This window comes from Serinus canaria, chromosome 4A (genome assembly GCF_022539315.1).
Source record: "Serinus canaria isolate serCan28SL12 chromosome 4A, serCan2020, whole genome shotgun sequence".
In the NCBI taxonomy this organism is placed as follows: domain Eukaryota; kingdom Metazoa; phylum Chordata; class Aves; order Passeriformes; family Fringillidae; genus Serinus; species Serinus canaria.
Window position 1 is genome coordinate 16,082,651 of NC_066318.1, and position 20,077 is coordinate 16,102,727.

Here is a 20,077-nt window from a genome sequence, read left to right on the forward strand (position 1 = left end):
ACATTCCTTTATATTCCCATATATTCCCAAATATTCCTATACATTCCTGTACATTCCTCTATATTCCTGTACAAGGGAATCCAAGAACTGGCTTTTATTACCAGATGCTTTTTGGTGTGAAGTGCTTGGTGATTTAAAGCAGATGATGTTGACCCAGCACAGAAAACCCTGGTGCTTTCCAAAGCCATCTTCACCTTCCACTGCTGACCTGCACTAACCCAGCCCTCTGCCCCACTGCCTTCCACAGTGCTGCTGCCTGAATCCCACCTCTCTGCTCCTGTATATTCCTTTATATTCCTGTACATTCCTGTACATTTTACACCATTCCAATTCCTTGCAGCTGACTGCAAGCAGATTCTATCTTCTCCCCTTCAAAACAATTCCCCTTCTTTCTCCTATCCCCTCCTTCAAATGAAACATACTTGAGGACTTCTCTGTCCTTTAATTTCTTTCCCAAGAATGACGGGAACAGGAGCTGGTGTTTAATCATCAAAGAAGTTGAAGCCAGCAAACTGTTCATTAGTCTCTGGCAGTGGCAGCTTGGTTTTTACTAAGTCAGATGTTCCATTTTTCTCCCTCTTTCTGGAGCATCTTGGCTTTCCTAATGTTCTTTTGTGATCTTGGACAAGGAGACCATATGTCATTTGCTTATATAGGGAAGGACTTTTATTTGGTTGCTTCTCCAAAAGGAGGTTCTTTATCAAAGTCAGGGGGGAAAAAAGTCAAGTGGTACAGCCAGAACTAAAGGTGAGTTGTAAAACCTCCTTTATCCCTCCTGCCCAGAGCCCTGCAGCAGCAGAAGAGCAGTGCACTCTCTCCCCTGCAGAAAGTTATTGTTCCCAGTACCTTACAAGTGCTTGGTGAAAGAGGCTCCAGGAGCAGCCTGGAACAGTCACCTTCACTTCCAAAGCCCCACTGAAAGGTATCCAACTCTTTTGTCATCCACAAAAATGGACCAGGCACAAGGCAATACCTGTGCTGCCAGAATTGCTGTATTCTGAGCAAATATTTGACCTCTCCACACACATTATTCTTTCAATTTCTGGTGCTGGTGCCTGAGTCTAGTGGAGCCCCTAATGAGCCTGCACACTTCTGCCCCTGGACTAGTTCAGTGCTGAGGGTTCTCTAGGTCACAGCACGAAGGAAAATGATGTGACCCAGCCTGCCCAGGAGGTGTGTCTCTCAGGAGCTGTGCTGGGGATCTGGGGAGCAGCTGCTGGGAGTTCTGTTCAAACATGGAAGCAGTTGGAAGATGGAGCCTTGCAGCAGCAGGCTCAGCATCCTTGAGCTATTCTTTCCTGTGAGTTCCTTTCCATAACAACTTGAATTTATTTTCCATATTCATGCTTAGACCTTCCAAAATACTCTTATGCTCCTGACTTCATGCTTTTGTAACATCTAATTGCACAGGCTCTGTGGAAGTTATTTCCATTACCTTGCCTTCAGTCTATTCTTGTGCAACAGCCCATTGCTGAACGTCAGACTCTGCCAGAGCTCTGCTCTGTGCTTAACCCCTGCAACAGTTCTCCCTGCCTTGCTGTCTCCTGCCTCTATCAGAGCCTCTCAGCTAGTTCTGAGAGTGTTTGTAGTGATTCGTGCTCTGATGAGTAACCCTGAAGTGTCTAAAAGGAGGTGGGACACTGTGAGCCTGAGAGCACAAGGTTGTGGTTGTTTACCAGCTTAATACATGCACTACAGGGAGCAGGAAAAGAGAAAACCTGACTTGTACCTGTTTAAAGTGATGTAGGGGCAAACAGTGAAGAACTCACAGCCACAAGACTGCAGATGCCAGAGGTTGAATATTTTGAGAAATAAGACAAGCTCTCATAAGAGAAACTGCTTTCAATTATGAAGGTACCAGCTCTGAGTGGGGAGAGCCTTAAGTCCAAATAGCTGCAGAATTAAGTATCAGAACAAAGACCCTTTTTAGCTTCTATTCCCCCCTGCCCTTCTCTTTCCTGTTACTGAAGACAGGCTATAACTGTATAAAGACTTTTGGTCTGACACACACACCTGTGTCTCCAAAACCAGCACAGACATATTTGTAAGAGCTGCACTTGTGTTCAGAGCATGACTGTGTCCTGCAATCTGACACAGGACTGCAGGAGAAGAGTGGCTCCTCGATTTTGGATCCCTCCTGTCACTGCAGTGACAGAAAGGGACACAATGCCCTGTGGTGCCTTAACTGCTCCTGCCCACCCCTTGCTGTTCTTTGATCCATGGACAAGGAGGTTCAGGTTCCCAGTCAGAGCTGACTCCCTGAAGGGCCTTGGTGGTTTGGGCACATCCTGCACACCATTTAACAGCCCTGGCTGGCCCTCCACCAGCTGTTCTGTGTCCTCACTGAGTTATGGTGGCTTCAGGTAATACCTGCTACCTCCATCTTCAGCCTCCTGCTGCCTCCCAGGGTGTTACTGCTTCAGCAGCACCCAGCCTGTGCTGCCCATGGCAGGAGTGGCTCCTCTCCTGCATCAGTCCCCTCCCCTGGGTAACAAGTCCTCTCACTGCCTTGCTCCCCCCAAACTTTGCCTTTCTCTGCACAAGCAGGTTTGTTCCTGTGCTCAGATCTGGCATCTTAGCCTAGGACACTTCTCCAAGAAGCAGCTTTGGTGTTGTGTGACAGTGGGATTGTTTCTGCTCCCAGCCTGCACAGAGCCAGGACCAGAGGGAGGGGTCCAGGGCCAGGCCAGGTTTGCTTCCCAGGGAGCATTTCACTCCCAAAAGGGGCTCTGTGAGGTGGAGGGGGAGAAGCAGCTTATAGGATAGATATTAATAAAAGTCTTTGGAAAATGAGCCAGTGGAAATTCATTCTTGAATTCATACCAGTAGTGCCAGCTTATTTCCCTTCTTGCTGTGACTCAGCTGCTGTTCCCTCAGACTTCTCTGGCCTGTCCTCTGAGAGTCTGGGGAATCCCTGTGCATGCTTGGCTGAGTTTGTTGCCTCTGGGGTTCTGCAGGAAGCACCTTCCTCCATTCATGCCCCTGCCGTGTCAACACTCCAGCCTCTCACAGTGTGCACCATCTTTGGTTTGGGGGCTCAGCTGAGCTTCAGGAGAGGCTGTAATTATCAATATCTTCTCATCTGGAGATGGATTTTAGCATTCCTGTCCTCAGCAGCTGGTAGGACACCCCATCATCCCAATATGTGGGGTAGGTAATCCTAGGTCATCTCTTCAGGCAGTCTCCCAGGTAATCTCCTCTTCCTTCTGCAGTATTTTTTGTGTCCCTCCAGGTGAGCTCTGCTCACAGGGGAGCAACTCTGCACCATGAGTGTCTGCCAGCTCTCACCTCTGCCTCTCCTACCAGAGCAGGAAGGATGAGAGAGAAAAAAGCCTTTGGAACCCTTGGGAGTGGGGGCATCAGCAGCTGGCACGGAGCTGCTCAGCTGAGCCAGGCATGTGCAGGGATCCCTCAGGGACAGCCAGGCTCAGCAGCTCCCCAGCTTTCCAGAGCTCAGGTGCCATCTGAGCTGCAGGAGGGGAGCTGTGGTGCCCAGAGCTGCCCACACACAGCTGGCATGGGAGGGCAGCTCAGGGATGCTGCTGCTGCTGCAGGGAGTTGAAGTATTTTACAGAAAGGTGATAAAGTTCTGGAATGTTCTGCCTGGGGAGGTGGTGGAGTCCCCATCCCTGGGTGTGTTTAACAAAGCCTGGATGTGGCACTGGGTGCCAGGGTTTGGCTGAGATGCTGGGGCTGGGCTGGACTCGATGATCTTGAAGGTCTCTTCCAGCCTGGTGATTCTGTGGTTCTGTGAAAGTCCTGGGAGTGCTGCTGGAGCTGGGAGCTGCTGGGTACCAAACCTTGGAGACAAACCAAGGGATCTGGCCACTGCTGGGCTGGCAGAGAGGGAGGAGAGGCTTCCTCTGAAACACACAAGCCCTTTTAGCAAAGAGGCACCTGCTTTTTAGGTCAGTGAGCCTCAGCAGGGCTGAAACAGCTTCCCTCTGGCCAGAGCTGTTGATTCTGGCATTTCAGCTCCCACAGTGGGATGCTGGGCACGGCAGGGCAGCCTGACATGGCCAGCTCAGCTCTGGTAGCAAAGCACAGCTGGGCAGAGTTTGCAGGTATCTTTGCAAAGCTTGCTTTTCCTTGGGATGGGAAAAGGGACAACAAGGGGAGGCCTGCAACTTCTGGTCAGATCCACCCTTCAAAACCTCCCTTTGTCCTGTCCCAGCCTTTGTTTTTTAAAAAAATGAATTCCAGGGTGATGGTGAGCGCTCTCCAAAGTGCAATGCAGCCTGCAGGGAGTTTCTGGTGAGGAGTGGTATCTCCCTACGTCCAGCCTCACCTCTCCTCCCCCAGCAGGCACCAGATGAAGCAGGATGTTGCACAGGGTGGGCTGGCACATATGTGCCCCTTCCAGGTTGGGCCCTGCCTTCTATCCCAGGGCAGATCACCTTGGCAGGGCGAGCTGGGAGCTCCCCACAAAGCTCTGCCATCCTTGTCCCAGCTGTGATGGCCATGGCCAGGCTCTGGTCCTGCCTGAGCATTTCATGGTCCTCCACAAAGACCAGTGGGATCCACCATTTGGAAGCATTTTTGTTGCTGCTGGAGCTGCACTGGTGCAGGGTGGGGAGGGTCTAGGCTGCCAGTTTAGGGGCAAAGTCAGATTTTCCTGCACCTCTCGTTTGCTCCTCCAGCAGCACCAGTGGAGAGCTCTGCTTCCTGGGTGTGTGCAGAGGGAAAACCTCTCACTTAGCCCTGCACTTGCTGTCCCACCAAGGTGCCTCAGTGGTGAGGGGGAAGGAAGAGCTGGAGGGGTGTGTGGGCACCAGGTGTGTTTAATTCAAAGTTCTTCACTGAACCTGGTAAATTGGCCAACTGCTGCCAGCTGGTGATTCTGGGAAACCCAGCTGGTGTCATATCTGTGGCATCAGCAGGCTTGTGAGTGTCCTGGATTAGTGGGAGGTTTGGGAAAGCCTCATATTAGCCCAGTGACAGATAAAACCCCACAACAAAGGCCTCGTCATCCCAGGCTTGGAGGAAAATCAGGCTCATTACTTGATTCCTGAACCTATGAACCCCTGCATGCCTTGGCTCCATCTGGCCATTCTGCTGCTGCAGAACAGTGTCACCCTTGTGTGCCTCTGGAAGGAAGGCTGTGATTAAGGTCCCAGCAGCTCTGGAGCCTGGCCAGGATGTGATGTTAGGGTGGCACATGGGTACTCCATAACTGCCTGGCCAGGAAATGGGGCATGAAGGGGAAGGCAAGCTCGCTGCCTCCTCTCCTGGATTCTGCCCCTCTCACCTGCTGGAGGGGCCCTGCCAGTGCTGCCTCCAGCCCCAGCTGTGCCTGCCCTGTCCCTCATCCCTGTGGTTTGGTTCTGTCCATGTCATGTCAGTGCCCCTCGTCCTTCCACTGTGGGCTGGACACCTGCCCTGCTCTTCCTTCTGCCCAGAAATCCTGCCTGCTGTTCAGCAATGTGATGAGAGCAGCAGAACAAGAACTGGAGCACAGGAATCAGCAGAGAGAGAGGCTGAGGGAAGCCTGAGGCCCTGCATGAGCCATGGTTATCAAGTGCTCACCTCCACCATGCTGCCCAGAGAAATCTGTTGTGCCAAGGAACCCAGGAAGGCTGGAGAACAGAGCTCAGCCCTGGGCTGGGCTGGCTGCTCTTCCCCAGGAAGGTCGCTGCACCTGAAGAACATCCTCTAGCTGATGGCTGGGGTGTAGGCTTTTCTGTCAGCACCCCTCTGAGCCTGTTCCATCAGTCCTGGGAACACAAAGGATGTGTTTTAGGAGGTGCATTGTTCACTTTGTAAGCAGCTTGCCCTTTTTGTCTTCTGGAGATCAGTGCCACCTCTTGCCTGCTGCTGCTTGAAGGCTGGCAGGAGCCTACAGTGACAGCAGGGTGGCCTGGTTAGGGGTGAGGTGTTGCAGGGCTCTGTCAAGGATTAGGGAAATGCAGGTCAGTGAAGGAGCCTGCCAAGATGTGTGGGTGGAGTTCTCAAATGGGGGAATGGAAAGGATGCCTCTCTAGCCAAGTGTCCCATGGGCAGGGGATGAGTCTGTTACCAACAGAAGTCAGAGGATTCAGGAGTTTGGATGCTCTGCTCCTCTGTGCTCTCACTGCAGTGCAGCCCCAAGCACCCTGGGAGGGACTCTGGGGACATCTTCCTTTGCAGGGTCCTGACCAAAATGAGAATATCTGTGCCTCAGAGAGATGGACTGAGAGGCTTCTGAGGCAGGAGTTTACAGTCCTTTAAAAGGCAGAGCAAAACAGCTCCTTGGCCAGCAAGCTCTCACTGCACCTCTGTTCTTTTGAAGGCAGCACAGCCAGTGACAGATGCAGCTCTGTGTCGGGTGTGCTCTGCAGATTTACACTGTGACCTTTCGGGTGTGCATGTGGGTCTGGATTCCTGAATCATAGTTAGATACCCAAAAGCTGGCATTATCTGTGATGTGGGATTATTTGAGCTTGTTTTCAGAGGTGTTCATCAAACCTGGCTTTGAATGAAGTCTGTGGGAGAAGACAGGCAGGCAGATGCCTCAGTGCTCAGCCCAGATGCTGGTGCATGAGCAAGCTCCTCACCAGCTCCCAGCAAAGAGCTGTGTTTGCAGAGCAGAAAGGCTCATCCTGCAAATTCATGTGGTCAAGGGGATTCCTGTGGCACTGCAGGGACTGCTTGAGAAGAGACAATGTGTCTGTGATCCCACCTGTTCTAGGTCATTTGCAAAAATACTTTTAATATGGGTCTCTCTGAGCTAAGTCTCATAAGCTCTTGGAGATCTATTTCACACCCAAGGTAGCTCAGCTACTTTAGAAGGCATAGAATCAGCAGGATGGCTTCTGTGGTGGTTTTAAAAACAAAAGGGTTTTAATAAAAGGCAAAATAACAAAACTCTTTACAGAGAAAAATCGAGCCAGGTGCAGAAGGTCTTTGCCCCTAGTAAAACACCTCTCAAATGTGATTACTTTCTTTGTTCTCTTCTTTTTCTAGTAAATTGCTTAGGCAGGACTTTTTAGCTTCTGTCCAATTGGCTGTCCTTAAGTTTGAGGTGAAGTCTCCTCAGTCCTATGAGATGTCTTTTCACCTAACTGAGGAAAGAAACTTCTAGACTTATTTCTTTTTGCAGGGGACAAAAGACAGTTTTATCACTCTGTCAACAAGAAGCACATTCCTATAGCTTTTTATTTAAGGACTTGGGGAAAAATCTCTGACTTCTCTAAGGTCACTGTCAACAGGACTTGTGCCCACTTCCTCATCAATCAATAGACTTTAATGCCATCTGGTTTACCCCAAAACTCTTGTCTCATAGGCTATTTAAGACCTGTTGTGAGAATGTTTCCTGTCATTAGTGTGTACAAGACTCCTTCCTGTCCTGCTTGTTTACCTGAGAGGAAGAAGCTGTTCTATTATGTGGCACCACACTGTGCCTCTGAAGAGGCTGATCCAAGGCCTCTGGATGTGCCCAGGCTGTGCCCAGCAATGGGTTTGTCTTCTGCAGAGCTGCAGCCACCAACAGCTCACACTCCCTTCTGTAAAATTCTTGTGTTAGCAACAGTTTTAAGTGTCAGCTTTTCTCTGTTGGACAGGTGGGGAGCAGGAGGTTTGTATGGCATTGTGTTAGCTGGGGATGGTTTGGGAATCACAGAATTATTTCTCTCTAAGATGGAGTTCCACCTATGACTGACACCAGTTTTGTCAGCCAGACCATGGCCCTGAGTGCCACATCCAGTTGTTCCTTGGACATCTCCAGAGATGGGGACTGCACTGCCTCCCCATTCAAATGTTTAACAAACCTTTCCATGAAGAACTTCCTCCTGATGTCCAAATTTATGGGGAATTTTTTGGGGATCTGCCCCTTTACCAGTGGATCCTGCTCCACTGATGACAGATTTCCTCCCCATGAGTCCCTTCCTGAGAACCACCACGAACTCCCAACTCAGCTCCCATAGTGAGACAATGCTCAGAGCTTGTCACAGCTGGCCTGGCCTGACCTTCAAACCTTGGCCTCGAGGTGAGGCTCTCCCTGTGCCCTTTGGAACAGCCTCAGCTTCTGCTGAAACAAAATTGGCTTTTACCAACTAAGGAGCCGTGCCTGGACATGGGCGGATTTCATTTATGTGACCTTTGTGTGAGGGAAGTGGGGAACACAACCCTGGAAGCCTTTGCTGGGTAACCACTGTTGGCTAAAATTGATTCCCCATAAATCTGGGCACCCTTTGGTGCTCCCCTAGCCTGAACTGCTGCTGGTGATGCAGACAAGCTCTCAGCAGGCTGGGACAGCAGGGATGCAGTTTTGCTTGATTGGAAACATAAATGGCAAAGACAGAAGAAACGAGGGACAAAACATAATGTTTTGTCCCGTGTAAAACCTGGGCTTGCTCCCATTTTCGCAGAACAAATTGCAGCACACACCCCTCCAAAGAAAGAGAAAAAGAAAGAGGAAAAAAAAACCAAAACAAAACCAAAAAAACTCCAAAAAACAAAACTAAAAAAGCCAAAACAAACAAAAAAAAACCCAAAAAAACACCAAAAAAAAAACCCAACAGAAACCATTGACAACAAAAAACCAAACCAAACCAAAAAAAAAAAAAACAAAAACCCATGAAGAAACCCATGAAAAAAAACAAAAAAAAACCCTTAAAAATATTGGAGGTGTGGACCCAGACATTTGGGTGCTGAGGAGTTGGGGGAGGTGTTGGCAGTGGTTGGTGAGGGGCTGGAGCTGCAGTGGCCCCAGGCTGACGTGTGCCCTTCTCTCTGCCAGGATTACACCATCACCATGTACTTCCAGCAGAGCTGGCGGGACAAACGCCTGGCCTACAACGACCTTCCTCTCAACCTGACCCTGGACAACAGGGTGGCTGACCAGCTGTGGCTGCCTGACACCTACTTCCTGAATGACAAGAAGTCCTTTCTGCACGGGGTGACGGTGAAGAACCGCATGATCCGGCTCCACCCCGACGGGACCGTCCTCTACGGCCTCAGGTGAGTCCCAGGGTTTGCTGTCATGGTTCCTGTCTCTTGGGAAGGATGAAAGGTTGACAAGGAAGTCTCACAGCTATGTGTGCTTAGCAGAAAGAGTTTTGATTGTAGAATCTGATGAAGGAATAGAGTTGGAAGCAAGTTTTGATATAGAAGAAAAGAATTACTGAGCCAGTCTGACTGGATAACCAAAGATATGTTAGTTAGAAGGGGTTTTATGGCTTAGAGCAAAGGATAAACCCACCCCAAACAAGAAGATGTTTTTCACCAAGCAGGAAGAGAGCACAGGCAGACAAGCCTGCCAATGTGGCAAGTGGAAAAAAGGTCTCTGAATTTTCCACTGCAAGAAAACTGAAAAACAACTTCTGGCTTAAACTGTGATGTACTGACTGTGAGTGATTGGAGAGCAGTGCCATGAATATGGGAATTAGAGTAGTTATGACAGGCTATAGGTAAAAGTTAAGGTACAGAATGGTTCTACTGTATTAGGATGCTCAGCAAAGAAAAGTATAGAATGCATTGTAACCTAAACTCAGGGTCTCCAGGCCTGCCTGCAGCTGGAGCTGACAGCTGTGGGCACAGCTCTGTCACCCACAGCCCTGGACTGCTGTGACTCTTGGGTACAATAAACTGCATTTTGGAGAGCTGCCTGGAGTCCCACATCCCTCTTTCAGGCTCTTACTCCTGTCAAAAACCACACCTCATTTGAACTTCTCCCATCTCCAAAAATATTCTGGCAAGGCAAGGACCCAAAAGATACTCCAGTGCTCGGCGGTTTTTTGTCTCTGTTCTTTCTCCAAGCTGGAAATGGCTGTTTCTTTCAGGCCTCCAACATTTCCTGTGCTGCTATAGATGGATGTTGGAGAGGGGAATAGTCTGCTCTGGGCGTTTCAGGTCACTGTCACTCATGTTGCATAACACTTCCATTTGAAACACTCATTTTCAGTTGCTTATAATTTTCTGTAAGTTTGGGCTATGGAGATGAGCCTTTGTTACTGTGGTATCCAAGACTAAATTTCTGTAGCCTTTTAGTCAAACCACTTCAGACATTTTTTGTGCTCAAGATAGGTTTGTGTAAAGCTAAGAAAAACAACTGTTTACTAGAACAATTCTGAGGATGGAGGCTTGAAAATTGATATCTGGTAGGAGAATGGTCCTCAATGAGGAGATTTTTTGTGGTGTCTGGAACAAATTGACATAGGCAAGTCCAAGGCCTTTGAAATTGCTGTGCTTGAGTGAAGTGCAAGGAGCAAAGATTGGTCTTACTCTGTTATCTGGGTATGTGAAGGGGCCATGCTAGGTAATAAAATTGAATGGAGAAGCAGAGGGCAAAAAGACAAATTTGCAGCTGCAAGATGCTGCAAGATGCTGTAGCTGAAATGCAGGAAATTATTTTTCCAGCCCTGTATTTGTTTGCTTTATTCTCAGTATTTTTTGTTTGTTTGTTTGTTTGTTTGTTTTTGGTTGATGTTTGGTTTGTTTGGTGAGGGTTTTTTATTTTTGTCATGGGGTTGGTTTTTTTTTTTTTCCTTTTCAATTACCAAAATTCACAGCTGGCTCTTTTGACCTGCCTCCACAAATATTTGTGATAGCATCTCTGGGCTTTTGTCCCAGAGATGGAGGGAAGGGGGAAGGAAAGGGGGGAGGAAAGTACCCTGCAGAGAGGGTACACCCACCCTTCCCATTACAGTATCAGCTCCTGTGCTCTGTTGTGTTCTGTGGCAGAGTGTGACTTTAGGATTATTTTACACCTCTCTGAGTGGCAGGGCTGTTTTGGGGAGGGTAGGGCTGGGTGTAGGCATGGCAAAGCAGGAGGCTGCCCAGAACATCATCCTGCCAAAGGTGGTTGTGCCCTGTGCTCTCCCTGCAGCAGAGCCCAGGGAAGCCAAAGGAGCAGCAGCACTGCTGGTGCTGAGGGACAGCCTGGCGTCCCTGGGGTCATCTCTGGGCTGGTTTTGCCTTTCAATTAATGGAAGCCTTCTGCTCCAGGCCCAGAGACAGCAAAAGCTGCAACAAGCCCAGCTCTGTGGCACTGTCCCTGCTGTGCCTCTCCCTCCCCAGGACAGGTACATCATCTCTCCCCCTTGCCAGTGATGTTGTTTGGCTGAACCTGTCAGAGAGCCCCGAGCTGGCTTTGCTGACCCACCAGAGGGACTGCAGCAGTCCCACAGCTGACTCCCCCAGATCTTCTCATGGTATCCCAGCAGGAGAGAAGGGCAGGCAGGAAGATGTTTTGGAAGCAGGTAGGAGTATAAATTCAGGAAGGAGGGGGCAAAGAGTGCTGCTGAGCTCAGGCTGCTCTTTGCTGCTGATCAGCCCACCTGAGCACAGAGCTGCCTCCCCCAGGCTGGTGGGCAGTCTCTGCACACACCTGCACAGCACAAGTACAAGTGCTGGTGTATTTTTATCAGCTGCTATTTAGCTTGAAGAACAAGCAGTGTGAACCCAGCAGCATGGGTGATAGGCAGTGCAAGTCCTTGGAGGGTTTGCACTCAAGCTGGCTGAGGCTGGGACACTGCCAGCTCCTCATGCATTGTTCCTTCCCTTCCCTTCCCTTCCCTTCCCTTCCCTTCCCTTCCCTTCCCTTCCCTTCCCTTCCCTTCCCTTCCCTTCCCTTCCCTTCCCTTCCCTTCCCTTCCCTTCCCTTCCCTTCCTTCCCTTCCCTTCCCTTCCCTTCCCTTCCCTCCTTCCTTCCCTTCCTTCCCTTCCCTTCCCTTCCCTTCCTTCCCTTCCCTCCTTCCCTTCCTTCCCTCCTTCCCTTCCCTTCCCTTCCCTTCCCTTCCCTTCCCTTCCCTTCCCTTCCCTTCCCTTCCCTCCCTTCCCTTCCCTTCCCTTCCCTTCCCTTCCCTTCCCTTCCCCTCCCAGCTCCCTGGAATGACCTGTGCAAATGGGAGAGAAGAGGAAAATTGCACCCAGGCCAAATGAAAGAAAATGACAGCTGTTTGCCCGCTATTTCCAGTGCCTCAGTAAGAGCTGCCTGTGTTGGTTTAACTTGTGGCTGGTTTTCCTGGAAGCTGCTCCCTTGCCCCTGGAGAAAATGACAAATGCAAAAGTGAAGCTCTGAGTAATGGCAGCTCCTGCTCCCCAGTTGTACCTCAGGTCAGGGTGGCTTGCTGAAAGCACTGGGGGTACAAGCCAGGTGCCATGAATGCTTGAAGTCCCTCTAGCTTTGCTCACAGTGGGAGGAAAAGGATTTCTTTAGGGCTTCTTTCTATACTGACTCCTGGACCTGCATTCTTGCTGGAAACAGGAGTACTAGGTCCAGTTTTTTCCAGGTGCAAAGAACAGTGATCCTCAAAAATACACAGCAGGTGTAAGCAAGCAAGAACACAGTCCCTGAATATTCACCTGATCTCCCCTCCTCTCTGTAAATGTGCAGCCAGGCTTGCCCTGCCAACAGGCAGAGAGATGCAGGTCCAGCCTGTGCTCCATAGCCTGTTCATGTCCTGCATTTTGCGGAGGAATTTATGAAATGGAGTCACCCTGATGGCAGAGGGCCAAAGGAGGCAATACCTGTTTCTTTTCCTTTGTTTGCCAGTTTCCCCCCGAGCAGATCCCACATCTCCTGCTCCTCTCCCTCCTCGCCAGTCGCTTCCCCCTCCTCTGAGCTGATCCTGTAGCAAAGTGACTCAATCATGCTATTTGTGGCACAACAGTCATTTTTTTCCAGCAGGCTCTGATGTCAGAGAGCAGGGAAGGATGACATCCTGGCAGGCCCTTGCCTTCAGCAAGTGTTCCAGGGACCAGCAGGACCAGGCTCAGTCCCTGGACCAGACCCCAGGGTGTGAGTGAAGGCACACCCGAGTCACGAGGAGCTCCTGACTGCTGTGAGAACAAGAGCAGGCTCCAGATAACTTGTTTGCAGGAGTAAATGAAGCCCTGTAATCCATTGTGAGAGCTGGGTGTCAGAAAAGCAGATTCTTCTTGGTTTTGGTGGAATTAGCAAATGAATGGTTGAAGGAAGTGCAATCCAGCTCCATCTCAGGGAAGCGTTCCGTACAAAAGCTTACTCCAAAATTAATTCCCACCAGGCTCACATTAATAGCTGGTTGCCAGGTCTCCAACAAAAGGAATGAATAAACAGCAGCAGTGATGCTGGGATGCAGGACTGGTGTTTCCTACCCCCTTCCCCAAGCAGTTCCCAGATGGCACAAACCCCAGAGGGCCAGACAGAGCCCAGAGGGCAGTCCCAGCTCTGCAGGCACGGTGGGATGGGAGGATGCAGGAGGTGTGACCTGGCACGTGGTGCCTGCACTCACCTGGCCCCTGAACACCTTGCTGGAGTGAGAAGTGCCTGTGGAGCACAGGAGGGATGTTCACCCACGGTGTGAAACTGGGGAGTGCTAAAATGATGTGGAAATCCTGCAACAGAAAGGGAGGCTTGAAGGTGCTACCCAAAAGACAAAGCTGCTGGGTGGTGGAGAGAGGTGGATAAAATGATGAGGAAAATCTGGATAGCACTGACTGAATCTCATCTATTTTTATATATTTTGCCACCTAATGGCTTTTTTTTGTTTGGTTTGTTTGGTTGGTTGGTTGGTTGGTTGGGGTTTTTTTTGGGTCAGAAATGGCATCAGTTCCATCAAATTTTGGACAAAAAATTAAGGAGAAATTTTTTCATTTAAGAAAAAACATGTCAGTGCATGTTGATGTTTCACTCAGGTCAATTTTTCCCTCATTCTTACAAGCTGCTTTACAACCATCATTGATGTTTGAGTAACAGAATTACCAAGGCTTCCTCTGGACCTCCAGACACTGTCTGGAGCCCTGTCCCAACATTCAATAAGCTTTACCTTATCACACAGTCAAGCTCTACATTGGTCTGGGCTTTTTATTTCCTTGCCCAGACCATGCAGCATCCATTTGCTAGTGAAACAAGTCGACACTTGTCAAGTGCTGATGTCACCAGCATTTTGCTGTCTGTTTTCAGAGACCTAAAAATAGCAACCACTGTAACAATGCTGAAATTCTCGTGTGGTAATTGGGAAATCATATTTGAAACCAGCTTTGAAACATCCTCCAGGGAAATCTTGAAGCCGTTTGGTGTCGTTTTAATTAGAGGGTTTTTGGCAAAACAGGTGATTTGAGGAGGCCAGGCTGCCTCCCTGGGCTGGTGGGGAATCTGGGATGTTGGGAAGCAGGCAGGGAGCAGCGTGGACGATGCCTGGCTGGCGAGGAGCCCAGGCAGTGTAAACTGAGCAACTGGAGAAGTGCAGAGGAATTTGGTGGTGGTGGAGGCTAAATCCTGTGTGGAGGGAAGGAGGGATCTCCTCCTGCGAAGGTGGGGGTGGTGCTGGGGAACGTGTGCATGTGTGAGGTGGGGGTTTTTATTCCTGGCCCTGGTGATGTAACGAGGTGTGCTTGAGGGATGAGTCAGCTCAGGAGCACAAAGAGGTGCCAAGGCACCGTGGGGCTCCGAGCCCCAGGAATGCCCTCCTGGGGAGGCAGAGCCCTCTCCTCAGGGTAAAAAATCCCTTAAAGCAAGAGGGAGAGAATTGCCATGCTTCAAACACCTCAAAATGTTTTAAGCTGAGAGATGCTGGGTGTATCTGCTTTGGCAGCACCTCATTCCTGCTCTCCATGGTGACTTCTCACCAGTCAGCTGCTCCTGGGGCCACCAGCCTTCTCACTGCTGATCCACCTGGGGACCAGACCTGGCTGCTGGGCAAGGCAGCAGCCAGGACATCCCTCTGGTTCACCTGGCATTGTGGAGCAGCACAGGGTGATGTCAAACATCCCCCCTGCTGGCCCATCCAGCCTTGGGGACACTGTCACACTGTCATAGCCCCCCATGTCACCCCACCCATGGCTGGGGCTCCTCCTGGGGGCTTCTCCACAGCCCCCATCCCCAACCTGCCCCTTGATCAGGATCCAGCCCTGGCAGTGCTGCATTGCCCAGGTCCCAGTCTGGGGTTATTTAGCTCTCCAGCCAGTAGAAAGGTTTCTTCTGCTCCTGTCTCACTTGGAGATGCTGTCTGCAGCCATGTCCTTGTTTTCTCCATGGGTATTTGTTGATTTTCTGCAAAAATCTGGCCTGATGGGTTAAGACAGGAGTTTTTAACACAGAGGAGTTTTTTTCTGTGCTGAGACCACTGAGCAATTTTCTTCTCCCATCTCACAGGCCAGCAGGGAAGAAATCCACTATTTTTGCTTCTCTTTCCCTCCCTGAGAGAGTTTTCTCTGGAAATGTGAGAGATGATTCAGGTTCCACCCTGCCTCTGGGAGCTCTGCCTGCTCCCTGTGCAGGTTAGGCAAAGGCAGCAGAAATCTCCCCCGTGGCAGCTGGGGTGCAAAAATTTGGAATCATATCCACCCATCCATCCATCCATCCATCCATCCATCCATCCATCCATCCATCCCTCCATCATCCATCCATCCATCCCTCCATCCATCCATCCATCCCTCCATCCATCCATCCATCCATCCATCCATCCATCCATCCATCCATCCATCCATCCATCCAGCCATCCATCCATCCATCCATCCATCCATCCATCCTCATCCATCCATCCATCCATCCATCCATCCCATCCATCCGTCCATCCATCCCCATCCATCCATCCATCCATCCATCCATCCATCCATCCATCCATCCATCCATCCATCCATCCATCCATCCATCCATCCATCCATCCATCCATCCATCCATCCATCCATCCATCCATCCCTCCATCCCCTTGGAGCTGGTCCTGGAGCCTTGTCCTGCTCCCACCCCCAAGCCCTGCCTTGGGCCAGCTCCTCAGCACAAAGATGTGGAGGTTGGAGAAGAGTTCATTAGGTGGGTGAGGGGAAATCAGGGTTTATTTAAGAGCTCAGCTCCCCAGCTCAGGTTAAGGATAGATCCTCTCCTGCATTTTTGTCTCCTAGGGTTGGGATGATGGATTTAACAGGAAACACTTGAAGAAAGTTTAATAATGTGAAATTTCTCAATAATCTTAGATGATATGGAAGAAATTGGAGCTTACTAAAACAGGACAAAGCAGCAAAACCAAAGCTGCTCCTCCATCCTTAACAGCCTTGCATCTTTGCAAGAACAAAGGCAAGCACCATCCTGGCTGGAATTGCTGCCTGTGCTACATCTCCTATGAGTCTGAGCTGTTTATTAGCAGAAGCAGAGGTCAGGCAGCATCCACTGTCTCCTGAGGCAGCTGGTGTGCCCTGAGCCCCCAGCTCACCCTGGCAGCACCTCTTCATCTTCCTGCAGATCCTGTCCCAGCCACCACCCTTAAGCCTGTCCCTGGGCTTTGCCTGTTCTTTGCCACCTCCCATAGGTTTACATTTTGCTGTTTTATTAATGCAACTTGTGCCAGCCTGATGCTTTTGAGAGGAGATACCTCTGTTAAGGGCAAGTCACTGATATCTGAAACAACTGTAGGGAAAAAAACCTTTTTAAAGATGTTCCAGCACTCTCTTGTCCCCCAGTTCAGCTGGCAGCTGGCCAAATGCATGGTGTATTTGGGGTGGAAAAAAGGGGCAGAAAAACAAAACCTTGCAGTTTTGCACTCTGCCAGGGTGGAAAAATGGTTGGTTAAGAGGAGTGGTACCCTGAGCACTGGTTTAGAAAACCTTCCTTTTCCTCTCCCATCTGAGTGCAGTGTACACTGTTATTTATCAAAGGATGCCTATGCAAGCACAGATGCTTTTGGAAACAGAGTGACCTTAGCAGGACTGTGCCAAGGCTTGTGGAGTCAGTTTTAGGCAAACAGACACGAGGGGAAAATATTCCCTATCCTTGCCTTGCTCTTGGTTCAGTCATGACCTCCAGGAGTTTGCAAAGATCAGGCTGTGTTAAAAGAATGGCAAAATTCACCACGGGTTTATAAATCCCTCCAGGCCCTTGGAAGTTTGTGCTTACTGCCAGGCAGAAGGTGACATTTGCCAGCATGTTTTTTATGACTGACTTTGAGAATGTACAGAATAAGAACTCGGGTTTGGTTTTATTCCCATGTTTAGCAAAACAGTAATTTTGCCTCTCTTTCTACTCTTAGTCACCAGAATTCCTGTAGGAGTCTAACTTGCCCCATGGGGCCAGCCTGAATAAGTCCTGCAGAACCTGAGCTTCCATCCCTTCTCCTTATTGCTGCAAACTGCTGTGAGCTTTGGGAGTCTGCATCCCGAGGGGATGGGAGCATCTTTAGCTTCTCAGGAGATCTGGAATCCAGAAAGTTGTAACCAGCAACTTAAATGTTTGTCTTTGGCTGTGAGGGTGTTTGTGTTAGTCCCTGCACCATGGCACTTCATCCATAATGGGGAAATAGGATGAGGTGCTTGCTGGCTGTGCCTCCCTTGGAATTAGAAAGGCAGTGGTGGGGGGGACTTGTGCTGTTCCCCTCCTGTTCTCAGCCATACTGAGTTTTAGTCAGTGTCCTTTCCAAGCCAAAGGTGTTGGAGAATATTCCTGGACACTGAACATCAGTGTCCTCCACAGTCTGTTTGTTTCCTGGCTTCGCTCTGTGTCCAAAACCGTCCCTTGGGCATCCCCAGTCAGAGCCCAGCAGAGGCTGGTGACCATTCCCAACAGGCTTTCTGCATGCAGCCAGACCCTTTCCTGTGGGGTAGAAATTGAAGTGCAGACCAAGACTGTTCCATGCCTGTTGACACTGGCCTCAAAAACCAGTGCCAGGCATTTTTAATTTGCTGGGATAGACACAGTCAGGATGCAGAAGTTTATTTTGTGAGCATGAGCTTTAAGGGGAAAGCCCCCCACTCACTTTAGCAGTGCCTCAAAGGTAATGGTCTTCTCCTGTCTCCCTCTCAATCCTCCTTAAAAAGCCTGGACTGACTCCTTTTGCAATCAGGCCACATTTTTGGGAAGTAATCCTTTACCCCTCACACTTGTGGCCAGTGAGCTTGGCTCTCCCAGCACACTGGAGATGATGCTGGGATTAATGGGTGGCCAAGGGCTTTCAGAGCCTGAGCAGAGAGAGATGTGGCTGGCACAGGAGCTGAATGCAGAGCTCCTCTGAAGGTACCCAGCATCAGGGTAAGGAGGAGATGGAAAGGAGACCCTGGGCTGCAGCAGGGCTTAATGGCAGCTTGGAGCTCTATGCTGCTCTATGCCTGTGCACTTATATAATCATTCTAAATAAGACAGAAGAAGCCATTAATAAGTAAACAGTGATGAAGAGGATCAGAGGGAGAATGAAATGGCTGGTAGTGTTCATGTCAGAGAACTGAAATATTTGTGGAGAACTGATGGTTTGCAGCAACCTGAGTGCTCCCTTTTGAGCTGCAGCTGTGGTGGGTCCACGCTCTGCTGCTGCCAGGCTCGGTGCAGAGCAGCAGTCAAGGTTGCGCCACCTTCCCCATGCCAGCATCTGCTCTGGCCATACAAGCTTCATGAGGGCAGAGCTTTCCTCGTTGTAACAATCAGACACCCAGAACTAGCCCTGTGTGACTTAGAGCTCCATGGATGTTTTCCTAGAGGTGGTCTCCACCTCTCCCGGGGACGAGGGCACTCTCCAGAGTGAGGTATCCATGTTGCTCTGCCTTCTGCTTGATCCACTCGATGCAGGCAGAGAAGGGGATCTCCATCAGCCTGCCCGAGCTGCTCAACATCTCATGCATGTCCCTTTTCTCCTTTTTTTTTCTTTTTATTTTTTTGAGAGCTGCACGGTGCTTTCTCCACAGCAGTCTCCCCCCAGATGACCCGTGTTTGCCTGCCAGCTGTGCACTGGAGTAGCAGGGCAGTCAGGCCTTGGTTACTTGGATGGCACAACCGCCTACAGACCTCAGGAGAAACAATTAGCGCCAGGGGCATGGATGTCTTTTTTTTGTGAGGAAGGAGCTGTAAAGGTTGTGAGGGGCTGACCCCGAGGCCTGTGGGGTGGGTAGGGGCTGAGGGAGGGCAGGGGAGCTGGGGGTGCTGTGGTGGTGGCTGGGTTCGGTGTGGAAGGCGCTGGACGCTTGGCTGAGCGCGCGGCGCGGGAGAGCCGCTCCCTCCCCTCCACGGGCAGTGTCTCCGTGAATCGCCGTCAAAGCAGATGAGATTTCACACCACACAAATTTCTGAATTTAAAAGGGGAGGGAGGTGGGTAGAGAAGCAGGAGAGGAGGAGGGGGAGGGAGAAGATGCGGGCTGGCCGGGTGCCAGCGCCTCATGCTAGCGCCACGGGGAAGGTGGCATCCTTCCCTGGCGTTCCCTCTGGTCCCTGCGCTCCCTGCTCCCTTTCACTGTGCTCACGTCTTCTGGAGGCAGTGTGCTCTGTCTAGAGCTGTTTACAGGATGATGGTTTGTTCCCTGTCTCCTCATCTCCCTGCTCACCGAGTGAGTATCTGCTCCTCTGCTTTCCCTCTTTTAACCTCTCCTTCTCCTCCGGCTCTTCCTCTCAAGCATGCTTTATCCCGTGCATGCTTTATCCCACGCATCCCCTGATCCTCCTCCTCTCTTCCCTTACCCTGCTGCTCTGTCCTGTGCTCTCTGCTCTCCTCTCTGTCACCTCCACTCCTGCCTTCCCTAGCTGGGCTCATGCCATCATCTCTCCTCATTTTTCCACCTCTTACTTTCCTTCCACCTTGATTTTCTCTTAAGCCTGTTGAGACAGGAGCTCCTGAGTGTCATCCCCAGTCCATCCCCCTTCCTGTCCTCCCCATGCAGTCTCCCACGTGCCAAGCAAACCCATCTCTTCACACAACAGCTCAGAATCTATCAAGGTAATACATTTATACCCATGAAAGAATGAGGCAAAGGTTGTTCCTGTGGCCTTCTGGACCAGAGGTGGCATGTGCTGTGACCCCAAAAGGTCACTGAGGTGACTGGGTTTTGCTCATACTCTCCTTTGACTGCGAGAGGAGCGTGAAGCCTCTCATCCCTCCGTGAGTCCCACCTGCCCTGGGTACCCAGCCACCAAAGGAGCTGGAGAAAGCTCTCCTTGACCCTTCTAAGAGCAGGTGAGAGCTGACTCTTCAAACAGGGTCTATCAAAGGGAAGTTGGTGTCCAGGATGCTTCATAAGATCTGAAGTCCAAAGAATCAAATACCTCCATCCTCTCTGGGGTACACCACTTGCTTTACCCCAAGCTGGGCTGATTTATCAGGGTTTAGGAAGCCCAGAGGCAGGACCTGAGCTGGACCTGGTGCCCCAGACCAGCTGCCTCTTGAATCTTGTTCCACCCAGGCCCCCACACCTGGTGGTCCCGCAGTGC

General features: G+C 50.4%; 1 protein-coding gene across 2 annotated transcripts in view; it reads left to right on the plus strand.

The window, feature by feature from the left end:
- Window positions 1-20,077, plus strand: part of LOC103824233 (gamma-aminobutyric acid receptor subunit beta-4) — a 76,462-nt gene that overhangs the window by 42,335 nt on the left and 14,050 nt on the right. For both annotated transcript variants that reach the window (XM_009099469.4, XM_009099470.4), the window contains exon 4: window positions 8,717-8,937. In XM_009099469.4, the coding sequence (XP_009097717.1) occupies window positions 8,717-8,937 (221 nt within the window). The remainder of the gene's footprint in view (window positions 1-8,716; window positions 8,938-20,077) is intronic.